The sequence below is a fragment of the Cyclopterus lumpus genome, chromosome 9 (assembly GCF_009769545.1).
Source record: "Cyclopterus lumpus isolate fCycLum1 chromosome 9, fCycLum1.pri, whole genome shotgun sequence".
NCBI lineage: Eukaryota > Metazoa > Chordata > Actinopteri > Perciformes > Cyclopteridae > Cyclopterus > Cyclopterus lumpus.
The window spans coordinates 2,690,587-2,702,756 of record NC_046974.1 but is presented as its reverse complement, the minus strand read 5'-3'; the positions used below and the strand labels follow the sequence as shown (position 1 = coordinate 2,702,756).

Genomic DNA, 12,170 nt, shown 5'->3' with positions numbered 1-12,170 from the left:
GCAGAGAACTGAAGTGAGTCGAGTCAAAGAGCTTCAGGAGAAGCTGGAGCAGGAGATCACTGAGCTGAAGAGGAACGACGCTGAGCTGAAGCTGCTCTCACACACAGAGGATCTCAACCAGCTTCTCCACCACTACCCCTCACTGTCACCACTCAGTGGGTCTACAGACTCATCCAGCATCAACATCCGTCCTCTGAGATACTTTGAGGACGTGACGGCGGCTGTTTCAGGACTCAGAGATGAACTACAGGACGTCCTGAGAGACAAGTGGACAAACGTCTCACTGACGGGGACTGAAGTGGATGTTTTACTGTCTCCACCAGAGCCCACGACCAGAGATGGATTCTTAAGATGTTCATGTGACATCACTCTGGATCCAAACACAGCAGAAACACTGCTGTTATTATCTGATGGGAACAGAAAAGCAACTTTTATGAAGAAACATCAGTCTTATTCTAGTCACCCAGACAGGTTCAGTGGATGGTTTCAGGTCCTGAGTAGAGAGAGTCTGACTGGACGTTGTTACTGGGAGGTGGAGTGGAGAGGAGGAGGAGTTTATGTAGCAGTTTCATACAAGAACATCATGAGAACAGGATATGAATGTATGTTTGGATTCAATAACAAATCTTGGGCGTTATATTGTCTCAATAACAGTTTTATATTTCTTCACAACAAAGTCCAAACCCCCGTCTCTGGTCCTCGGTCCTCCAGACTAGGAGTGTACCTGGATCACAGAGCAGGTATTCTGTCCTTCTACAGCGTCTCTGAAACCATGACTCTCCTCCACAGAGTCCAGACCACATTCACTCAGCCTCTCTATGCTGGACTTAGGTTTTATTCTTCTGGAGACACTGCTGAGTTCTGTAAACTCAAATAGACAGAAGTGATTTAAGGGACAGCTGGTTAAAGTCTGGGTTTTAATTCTTAAACTTATTTTGTTTCCATCATTGTTGCTCAGACTTTTCTCCACCTGTCAATCAAACCTTGTGGGCGGTGCTTGTCCATCTTGTTGCTGTGTAAATGTCTGAGTTCCTGTAGGTGGCGCTCCTTCCTCTGTGTGTTTATGGAGGCTCTCACTGCTCATGATGATCTTTGTTTACCTGAACTCATATTCATCTGCAGGAAAATGTAAAATGCTGTGAGCTCTAAATGTTTGATGAATATTGTTATTGATGTATTTTTAATGTCTCTTCCTCTGCATGGGTCTTAAAGAGAGAAAGAAGAGATTCTTTATTGTTGATATTTAGTTCTCACAACTTTATGCAAAGTATTCTATCATTACATTTGTATTCATTAATGTGAGGGACTAAATGTTGTTGTTGTTGTCTGAATCAACATACACATGATGCACTATGTTAAACTAAATAAAGTATCATAATCAATAAGCACATCTTTCATTATTCTTTTCCATAAGTGAGATTCTGGTCCAACACATTGAACAGGTTTACAAGATGAATAAAGTATTTATTGACTCAAGAATGAACAAAGTACTTTCTTCTCGTCTTATTTTCAGGGTTTCATCTGAAGCTAATGTATAAAATATGAAACTAATATGAGAGAATAACTGAGGCAGTTTTCCTCCTGAAACACCACAAAGTCCAGAGTTCATGTTGAGAGCAGAAGAACATGTTTTAAAGTCCAAAGTGAATAACCTGAAGACAGCGTCCAGTGTCCTCGTGGTATGAGGCCCTGCTCACTTATTCAATAAGTCTGAATCTCAATGTTTCATCTGACATCTGATGTCCATGAAATGTGTTTCAGGTCGGTGACCCTTATTCTTCAGGAGGGCTGAATCACACGGTAGACGTCATCACGTTATTCCATAACCTCACTAAAGTTATCCAACAGATGATTGTAAAGGAATCGGTCTGTGAGATGAGGAATAGACGATCTGTGTGAATGTCCATCTGAGACCCGGCCCACCGTGAGGCTGCACTGCCCCCTAGCGGCCATCGGTGGTAAGGCCCCTCTATTGATACCCTGAGGTTCAGAATAATAGTTGGATCAATAGATAGTTAGTGATAATAACCTTATGTTTCACATGCTGCTCATTCACATGAAGAACATACTTCCCCGTTGTATTCTTTCTGCTTGTAGTGTGTATTAAACATGTGATTCCTGCATGTCATACACATTCCAGGCTTGTGTAGGCTGATGATCCTGGTCCATACATGTGTGTGACAATTATTATGCTTTATGTTTTGTCATTTCAATATTCAGCCATTTCTCACCATGCATGTTATTTTGGATGTTGGTCACATGATAGGACCCCCCCCACCCCCCCTCAAAATTATCAGCAGACTCCAAAAAGTACGTTACAGATAAAATAAATGAAATGTTTATTTGAGTCCACCTCCTCTCTGCAGAATAACATGTGAACAGTTTCAATCGCATTGTTCTGTCCTGTATGACACGTGTCGCGCATATGACGGATGTTGAACGTCTGAGCTCAAAGACTCGGATAACGTGACGTTCTCCGCACTCCCCCCCCCCCCCACCTGTAATACCTCGGCGCCCCACTTGAGGGCGCCCCACAGTTTGAGACCCTCTGCTGTGAGGGAAGGGCACATTGGAAGGCTGAAGGCTGAAGGCCACGTTCCAACAGTGGGTTCGGTGGTGGGATGTTAAACCTGCCGCACTGGCTGTTCCGGTCCGAACAGTCAGTCCTGTAGTTATAGAGAAAGGTTATGTGCGTTCATCACAAGCTGCAGTAACAACTCTCTGTCCTGTTTGCTACAGGAAACAGATTAACAAACCCTCCTGTTTCACTGCCCTTAGAACGCAATTATATATCTAAGTTTGCAATATTCTTTAATGACAACGTTCAAGGCATTAAAAATGCCATAAATTCCACAACACAAATGTCTACTCTGCAGCCACACCTGGAGTGACACATGTCATACCTGTCACTGACAACAGAGTCCAAGAGATCATCTGCAGTCTGAGTCCATCGACGTGCTGCCTTGATGACTTACCCACTAGAGTTCTAAAGTCTGCTGAGCAGTTTGTTACCACAACTCGCTCACCTGGTCAACATCTCACTCCAGACTGGAACATTTCCAAAGGCCTTAAAAACTGCTGTCATTGAACCTGTTCTAAAGAAGAGCAGTCATGATGCAACAGTACTGAACAACTACCGGCCCATATCAAAGCTGCCATTCTTAGGCAAAGTCCTAGAGAAGGTTGTATACCAACAGCTTACTGCCTTTCTCCTGTCTAACAATGCGTTTGATACTTTCCAATCAGGTCTTAGGCCCCACCACAGCACTGAGAGCTCTGATCAAGGTGACAAATGATATCCGCCTGAACACAGACGCAGGCAAAGTCTCAGTCTTTGTTCTGCTGGACCTGAAATCCAGGCTGGAAACACTTCTATTTGACAACTGAAAGTATTTTAGATTTCTTCGCTTTTAATATAATTAATACATTATTATTTTTATGTTTTTATGGAATGATTTTATTTGCCTTTTTGTAATTGTATGTAACTGTAAAGCACTTTGAATTGCCTTGTGTATGAATTGTGCTCTATAAATAAACTTGCCTAGTTCCTCCGAGTGTGTTTCCTGCCTGTGAACCGGTAGAACCGGGAGAGGATTGCAGCTCAGAAGAGTCTGGGTTCTCAGGTGTTGTGTCTACTGGCCATGTGTCACTGGGAGTGAGATCAGGGTACCGGTAGAGATACCGGGGGATACAGGAGCTGTGAATTCATTCATTGGGAGTTCGGTGCTGCCTTTTCCTCAGGAAACTAACACCGGGGAGTGCGTTCTAATGCGGGGAATGGGTTTGAATACACTGCCTGTCCCATTGCATAGGTTGGGGCTCCACTGGCTTGGTTCAGGGCGAGGTGGCCATGGGTCTACGTCCTGCATTGACAATTAGAGGGGTGGATATCGTTCTGGGAAACGACCTGGCTGGTAACCGTGTGTGGGCAGACGGTCCTCCTCGGCCCTCGGCCCGGGGGAAGATGAAGCGTCTATATGACCGGAGAGCTGAAATCCACCAGTTCAGACCCGGTGATCAGGTTCTTGCTTTGTTGCCGCTTGTGGGTTCAACCATTTCAGGCAACAAGACAGTCGCTGGGGGGGTGACGACCCACCTGCCAGGCCCTAGGTGTCACTGTTCAGTTCTCTGTTTCAGGTGCTGGTTGGCGTGTCGTCAGCCGGGATGAGCCTCACCTGAGCCGGAGTGGCCATAAGAAGGCCCTCTGCATGTGGCTCTCGCCACACACCCATACATGATACCTGAGACCTCCACCTTCCATTGATTCGACTGGTGCTTCTGTTAGCAGGCCGCTCGTTTGTCTCCCCGTGTGTTGCTGCCTTGGAGCCGGGTCGTGACAGTCTTGTAACACATTGTTCACGCTAAAGTCTCCTGGATTTCAAACACCATGCGAGCCCTTGCATCCTTCTCTCAAGCATCACGGGCGACACCAGTCGTGTCCCTGAGGGCTCAGGGCTTAAGGCCTTGGGGGGAGGGGCATAGGGATTGGGTCAAAGTCTGTCCCCATCTATCTACAGTATGAAAACCAAATGCAACACGGTGGGGACCATTCCAACGTAAACATGGGGTCACCTAAAACCCTCCTAGAGGTTCTGCATTTCCTCTGGCGATGACTTTGCAGCTCGTAGACGAACATTTGCAAACGCTTTGGACTTCTGGTGAGCGTCCACAAGGGAAGCGTTCACGAGTTCATGTTCCACCAACTGGTTTCTTACAATAATACAACGGGGTGCTTCAGTCTCTGCCCTCCAGGTCCATCCTGGTCCACTCCTCTGATGAGGGATCCAGGTGAGTCACTCCAGTCCAAAAGCCACCAGCCCGTAAAATATTCAGATGTAAACACCGCTTTAGTTCATCCTGTGTGCTTCAGCTATTCTTCTCCACCTGGAGGGTCTGTGCTAACAAGATTAATGTGAGCTAATGGAATTATGTATGGGCTATATGAACAACTTCACATATAAATGATACTTGTAATCTTTGAAGTGCATGTTGTATGTAGACGTAATGAGGAGTCCCACGCTGCCTGCCTCTGAGCCCTCATGCTGATGGAGAACAAAAGGATAAGGTGTCATATTTCACTTTAACTACTTATGTAAGAATATGTAGTTAAGCTATTGCAATGTCAATGTTTGGCTTCAAGAAGACAACATGTGGCCATCTTGTTGTTGTTGTTGTTGTTGTTGTTAAGTGTCCAGTTTGCTGGGAAACGCCCCAAAAAGACAGAGTTTTGGACATAATGGAAGTTGATATAAATAGATCCAATATTAATAATCTCTTTCCATGAATCTTGAAGGAGGGTTCATTCCCAGAGGCAGTGAGCCAAGCTGCCTTTTTGAATACCACACGAGCATGTCTGTGACTGAACACTGTCTGTGAGTGCCTTGCTCATCAGCACAGACAGCCAGTCTGAGGCGGTCTGTGACTGAACACTGTCTGTGAGTGCCTTGCTCATCAGCACAGACAGCCAGTCTGAGGCGGTCTGTGACTGAACACTGTCTGTGAGTGCCTTGCTCATCAGCACAGACAGCCAGTCTGAGGAGGTCTGTGAGCTGTCTGTGACTGAACACTGTCTGTGAGTGCCTTGCTCATCAGCACAGACAGCCAGTCTGAGGCGGTCTGTGAGCTGTCTGTCAGTGGTCCGGCTCCTGGACTTTGATTTGGTGATTCTCTGGACTTGCTCCTGGACTTGGTGTCCTTCATGAAAGTGGTCTCATGTGGATTCGTTGTGGACTCAGACCGTTGGTGATCACGTTCACATCGACTCTACAGACGTCCTCACATTTAAATCATTATGACACAAATGCACGTTGCGCAACAGTCTGTGCGCTCTGACCTCTGACCTCATTTGAATGTGAAGCTGCTTCCGCGTTGCCTGTGGAGTCTGTGGATGGTGCACACGGCTCTTCAGTCGCATGCCCTTATAAGGAGCTGGCGGGGCGAATCCAGGTGCACGAGAACGCGCGTTCACTTTAAGAATCCTCATAGTTTCATATTTTATACATTAGCTTCAGATGAAACCCTGAAAATAAGACGAGAAGAAAGTACTTTGTTCATTCTTGAGTCAATAAATACTTTATTCATCTTGTAAACCTGTTCAATGTGTTGGACCAGAATCTCACTTATGGAAAAGAATAATGAAAGATGTGCTTATTGATTATGATACTTTATTTAGTTTAACATAGTGCATCATGTGTATGTTGATTCAGACAACAACAACAACAACAACAACAACATTTAGTCCCTCACATTAATGAACACAAATGTAATGATAGAATACTTTGCATAAAGTTGTGAGAACTAAATATCAACAATAAATAATCTCTTCTTTCTCTCTTTAAGACCCATGCAGAGGAAGAGACATTAAAAATACATCAATAACAATATTCATCAAACATTTAGAGCTCACAGCATTTTACATTTTCCTGCAGATGAATATGAGTTCAGGTAAACAAAGATCATCATGAGCAGTGAGAGCCTCCATAAACACACAGAGGAAGGAGCGCCACCTACAGGAACTCAGACATTTACACAGCAACAAGATGGACAAGCACCGCCCACAAGGTTTGATTGACAGGTGGAGAAAAGTCTGAGCAACAATGATGGAAACAAAATAAGTTTAAGAATTAAAACCCAGACTTTAACCAGCTGTCCCTTAAATCACTTCTGTCTATTTGAGTTTACAGAACTCAGCAGTGTCTCCAGAAGAATAAAACCTAAGTCCAGCATAGAGAGGCTGAGTGAATGTGGTCTGGACTCTGTGGAGGAGAGTCATGGTTTCAGAGACGCTGTAGAAGGACAGAATACCTGCTCTGTGATCCAGGTACACTCCTAGTCTGGAGGACGGAGGACCAGAGACGGGGGTGGGGACTTTGTTGTGAACAAATATAAAACTGTTATTGAGACAATATAACGCCCAAGATTTGTTATTGAATCCAAACATACATTCATCCCCTGTTCTCATGATGTTCTTGTATGAAACTGCTACATAAACTCCTCCTCCTCTCCACTCCACCTCCCAGTAACAACGTCCAGTCAGACTCTCTCTACTCAGGACCTGAGGACATCTACTGAACCTGTCTGGGTGACTAGAATAAGACTGATGTTCCTTCATAAAAGTTCCTTTTCTGTTCCCATCAGATAATAACAGCCGTGTGTTTGCTGTGTTTGGATCCAGAGTGATGTCACATGAACATCTTAAGAATCCATCTCTGGTCGTGGGCTCTGGTGCAGACAGTAAAACATCCACTTCAGTCCCCGTCAGTGAGACGTTTGTCCACTTGTCTCTCAGGACGTCCTGTAGTTCATCTCTGAGTCCTGAAACAGCCGCCGTCACGTCCTCAAAGTATCTCAGAGGACGGATGTTGATGCTGGATGAGTCTGTAGACCCACTGAGTGGTGACAGTGAGGGGTAGTGGTGGAGAAGCTGGTTGAGATCCTCTGTGTGTGAGAGCAGCTTCAGCTCAGCGTCGTTCCTCTTCAGCTCAGTGATCTCCTGCTCCAGCTTCTCCTGAAGCTCTTTGACTCGACTCACTTCAGTTCTCTGCTGGGATCTGACCTGCTGCTTCACATCAGAGCTTCTGTTCTCCATGAGACGGATCAGCTCAGTGAACATCTTCTCACTGTCCTCCACTGTTTTATCAGCAGAGAGGTTGATGGCCTCCACCTCCTGATGGAGCAGCTTCAGGTCTTTCTCTCTGTCCTGGATTCTCTGCTGGATGTTTAGTCGACTCCCCTCCAGCTCTCTCTGCCTCTCGGTCCTTTCTGCTGCAGCTGAGACGGTGTCGTGGCCTTTATGTTCATCCACAGAGCAGAGGTAGCAGATACACTGCTGATCAGTACGGCAGAACATCTTCATCACCTCATCGTGACGAGAGCAGATGTTCTCCTGGAGCTGGTTGGAGGGGTCCACCAGCTGGTGTTTCTTTAATGGAGGTGCATCATAATGAGGCTGGAGGTGTTTCTCACAGTAAGAAGCCAGACACACCAGACAGGACTTGAAGGCCTTCAGTCTCCTCCCAGTGCAGACATCACAGCCCACATCTTCAGGTCCAGCATAGCAGTGATCAGCAGGAGCAGCTTGGAGTCCAGTCTTCTTCAGCTGCTCCACTAAAACTGCCAACATGGTGTTCTTCAGCAGGACAGGCCTCGTTGTGAAGGTCTGCCTACACTGAGGGCAGCTGAGGAGCTTCTTCCCGTCCTCTTCATCCCAGTGGTCTTTAATACAGTTCATGCAGTAGCTGTGTCCACAGGGAATAGTCACCGGATCCTTCAGGAGATCCAGACAGATGGAACAAGAGAAGGTCTCCTGGTCCAGCTGAACTCCTTTGGGCTCCATTTCACCTCTCGGTAACAACGAGTGTCTGAGTTTCACTTCCTCAGAAGAGACTTTGACTTCTGGTCTGAACAACATGTGACGGTTCAGTGAACGGGGCGTGTCAGCTCTATTGCTCCGCCTCCATGTTGGTTACACCAATCTTTAGAGCTGTAGGTCTGAAGGGGAGGGGCCAGGAAGGATGTGGACACAGTGCAGCTGTCTGTGATTCACAGCAAGATGAGCTTCATTCCAGGAAGAGGAGTGGCGCTGTGAATGTGACCTTTGTGTGTATATATATATATATATATATATATATATATTTATATATATGTCTCTCCAAATGCTTTCCTTTGTTTTTAAGGTGCAGTCCTTATGAAAACTTGTTAAATGATGTTACTTATTATGTGACAACCTGAACTGTAGTTATGAAGTTATCAGCTACATGTTAATGACCCACTTGAACTTTGTATTTTATAATCTCAGTCTCAGTAATCCCCCTCCCCCACACACACACACACACACACACCCACACACACAGATGACGCAACAGTCCAACGGGGGAGGAGCTGTTTCAAACTGTCACTCAAGGAGCTCGGGCAATATGCTCGAGCTAATGGAGTCAACACGGTGACCCCTGACCCCCAGGTGACCACCGTGAGGGAGACTTCTCATGTCGAGCTCAGTGACTTTTATATTATTTCTGTATAAACAAGCCATATTCTGCAGCATTACATTAAAGTCATTGCTTTACCTTCTTCAAACTGCCCAGTCCAAAAAAAGGAATAAAAAAATAAATCACGAATAAACATCAAACACATTAAATCCTGGGGTTTTTTTTTCATAATTTTTTTTATTACTAAAAAAAGGCACCGAATACAGGCATCATGTTGATAGCATCGTAGTTATATTTCCACACAATGATAGCACCGAAAAAAATATATCTATATATTGTTATTCCCCATAATTTGTCCTGTTCCCGTGTTTGTTTCCAGAGGCACAAAGTCGAAAGAAGACGGGAGAAGAAAAAATAATGTTCTTCTTTTCCTCTTTTTCATGCAGCGCTCTCCAACATTTATGTAACTTTGAACATCAGTAGCTGAGCGTGACGTAGCACATAAGAGGGTAATACCATAATAATACAAACATGAGAGAAAAATAAAACATTTTAAAATAAAAAGGGAGGTTTTTTTGGGTGTCTTTGGGGGGGGGGGGCAGGTAGACACACACACACACATTATTATAAAATACATCATTTAAAAAAGTAATTTTTTTCCTCATCGGAACAGTAGTAAGGCGTTCAGTCACGTGGACGGCGATCCAAACCTTTAGTTAGGGGGGGGGGGGGGTCTGATTTATTACAATCACAGGGAAAATGTCCACTCGCTCGCTTATTGGACATAACAAATAATAAAAATACTGCATGGCCTTTAATATCGGCAGCTATCGGAAAAAAAAAATAATAATACAAATGTGTGTTCTGGTAAGGCTTGAAATACACGTCCGCTTGTTCTTTTAATGCAAACAAAACAACAAGACAACAAGAGTTATGGCGTAATTGCACTTGTGTAGGTATCATTCTTCTTTCTCTCGTCATTATTTACACGACTCGGCCTGCCGGTGAAGCCGCGCTTCGTTCTTTCCCCAGCAGTCAGGAAGCAGCTGCAGACCCTCTGAACCGGGCCGCCACGTTGAGCAGCAGCAGAGAAAAGTTTAGTCCAAAACAATAATCGACCTCGGCGCCAAGAACAAGAGAAGCAAAAGGACGTAGATGTGAAGAACAGCGGTGAAGATGAACGGTGGAGCCGAGTGGTTGATTCCTGAGGTAGCACCAACACGCTCTTCCCTTCCTTTCCCCAAAGCGGTATAAAAATACACCAACGAAACTTCCTTTAAGTACAAACTTTCTTTTAGAAAATACCTTTTTTTGATTCTTTTCTTTAGTATATTTCCTCGTCAGTGTTTCAGACCTCAGTGCCGTCGTGGAGGTTGTTGTGGAGTTTGACCTCCAGGTTGACCTGTTTGACCTTGGGCTTGCCGTCGGCGTCCTGGTTGCGGTGCAGGACGTTGACGTTCCTCACGGTGCAGTGCTTGGTGCTGAAGTTCTTCTCCACGCACCTGTCCAGGCACACCTCCACCTTGGTGTTGAGCGGGTACTCCTCGCGCGCCTTCTCGCCCTTCCTCTCGGCCGAGCGCCGGCAGCGGCGCACCAGGAGGCAGGCGGCGAGCAGCGCCAGCGCCAGCAGGGTGACGGCGGCCACGCCCCCGCCCACCGAGCTGCCCACGTGGGCGTTGAAGGAGGCGGCGGGCCCGGCCTCCAGGCGGAGGGACTTCATGTTGGTGCCGTTCTTCACCTGGTCGCCCTCGTTGTCGTAGATCAGCGACTCGTCCAGCGCCAGGCGGCCGCCGCGGTCCACCAGGTCGCGGCGGGGCCGGCTCAGCTGGTGGGTCACCGAGCGCTGGATCCTGGGGCTGGAGCGGGACTCCGGGCTGATGACGTAGATCACCTGCAGGTACCACTGGTGCCCCGCCTCCACCTGTCAATCAACAGAGAGAGAGAGGGAAGGAGGGCGTTAGCTTCCTTTTCTTCTATACAACCAGAGGAGTCGTCGCCCCCCCCCCTGGTGGTCACTAGAGAGAATGCAGCTTTAACACATGAAGCATAGACTTCTATACAACCAGAGGAGTCGCCCCCTGGTGGTCAGGAGAGAGAATGCAGCTTTAACACATGAAGCATAGACTTCTATACAACCAGAGGAGTCGCCCCCTGGTGGTCACTAGAGAGAATGCAGCTTTAACACATGAAGCATAGACTTCTATACAACCAGAGGATTCACCCCCTGGTGGTCAGGAGAGAGAATGCAGCTTTAACACTTGAAGCATAGACTTCTATACAACCAGAGGAGTCGTCCCCTGGTGGTCAGGAGAGAGAATGCAGCTTTAACACATGAAGCATAGACTTCTATACAACCAGAGGATTCACCCCCTGGTGGTCAGGAGAGAGAATGCAGCTTTAACACATGAAGCATAGACTTCTATACAACCAGAGGAGTCGCCCCCTGGTGGTCAGGAGAGAGAATGCAGCTTTAACACATGAAGCATAGACTTCTATACAACCAGAGGATTCACCCCCTGGTGGTCAGGAGAGAGAATACAGCTTCAACACTTGAAGCATAGACTTCTATACAACCAGAGGATTCACCCCCTGGTGGTCAGGAGAGAGAATACAGCTTCAACACTTGAAGCATAGACTTCTATTCAACCAGAGGTGTCGCCCCCTGGTGGTCAGTAGAAAGAAACACACACACACACCTTGTAGAGAGCGTCGACCTTCATGGTGAAGCCGTCGACCCCCGGCATGGCCGCCACGGTCTGCACCTCCGGGACGTCGGAGGCGAATTGAGCCTCGAAGGGAACGTCGTGGAAAAAGTTGTCACAAACATCCGGCTGTTTACGATCCTGCAGGGAGAAAAACATCTCAATGAAACTTTGTGTTTTTATGTGTGTGTGTGTGTGTGTGTGTGTGTGTGTTAGTTGTGTACAGGAACACTGAGGATATTGTAACACAAGAGAAAATCTAGAAAGTGCTCTTTTAACTTTTAAGTCAGCTCACGGTTCCTAACAATGAACATCTTATTATAATAATAATAATAATTATTATTATATTAACAGGCACAAGGTACGAACGTTCTCTTGACGTGTGCACATTCACAGTAAAGTCACCGATTGCTTAATACAAAATAAATGAAATGTCTGGTTTTAAGGATTTTAACCGAGCTTCTGTCTTTGTCATTGGAGAAAAGTTAAACGTTAAATGTAAAGTAAAAAAAGTAAGTAACTGCATTTCTGCTCAAACGTG

At 46.0% G+C, this 12,170-nt stretch overlaps 3 protein-coding genes across 3 annotated transcripts in view; 1 reads left to right on the top strand and 2 right to left on the bottom strand.

Annotated features, from left to right (window-relative positions):
- LOC117736156 (E3 ubiquitin/ISG15 ligase TRIM25-like) overlaps nt 1–1,434 on the top strand; it is a 706,744-nt gene extending 705,310 nt beyond the window's left edge. Inside the window, exon 3 of the mRNA XM_034541272.1 lies at nt 832–1,434. Within this exon, the coding sequence (XP_034397163.1) occupies nt 832–877 (46 nt within the window). The 3' untranslated portion in view covers nt 878–1,434. The remainder of the gene's footprint in view (nt 1–831) is intronic.
- Nucleotides 1,435–6,118: 4,684 nt separating this feature from the next.
- Nucleotides 6,119–8,431, bottom strand: LOC117736158 (tripartite motif-containing protein 16-like). Its single transcript, XM_034541276.1, has one exon. It carries the CDS (start codon nt 8,408–8,410, stop codon nt 6,668–6,670), a length of 1,743 nt encoding a protein of 580 aa, XP_034397167.1. The 5' UTR covers nt 8,411–8,431; the 3' UTR covers nt 6,119–6,667.
- Nucleotides 8,432–9,188: 757 nt separating this feature from the next.
- The window catches only part of fras1 (Fraser extracellular matrix complex subunit 1), a 204,478-nt gene continuing 201,496 nt past the window's right edge, over nt 9,189–12,170 (bottom strand). The window contains exons 73-74 of the mRNA XM_034541300.1: nt 11,624–11,770; nt 9,189–10,848 (exon numbers count right to left, since the gene is read on the bottom strand). Of these exons, the coding sequence (XP_034397191.1) occupies nt 10,276–10,848; nt 11,624–11,770 (720 nt within the window). The 3' untranslated portion in view covers nt 9,189–10,275. The remainder of the gene's footprint in view (nt 10,849–11,623; nt 11,771–12,170) is intronic.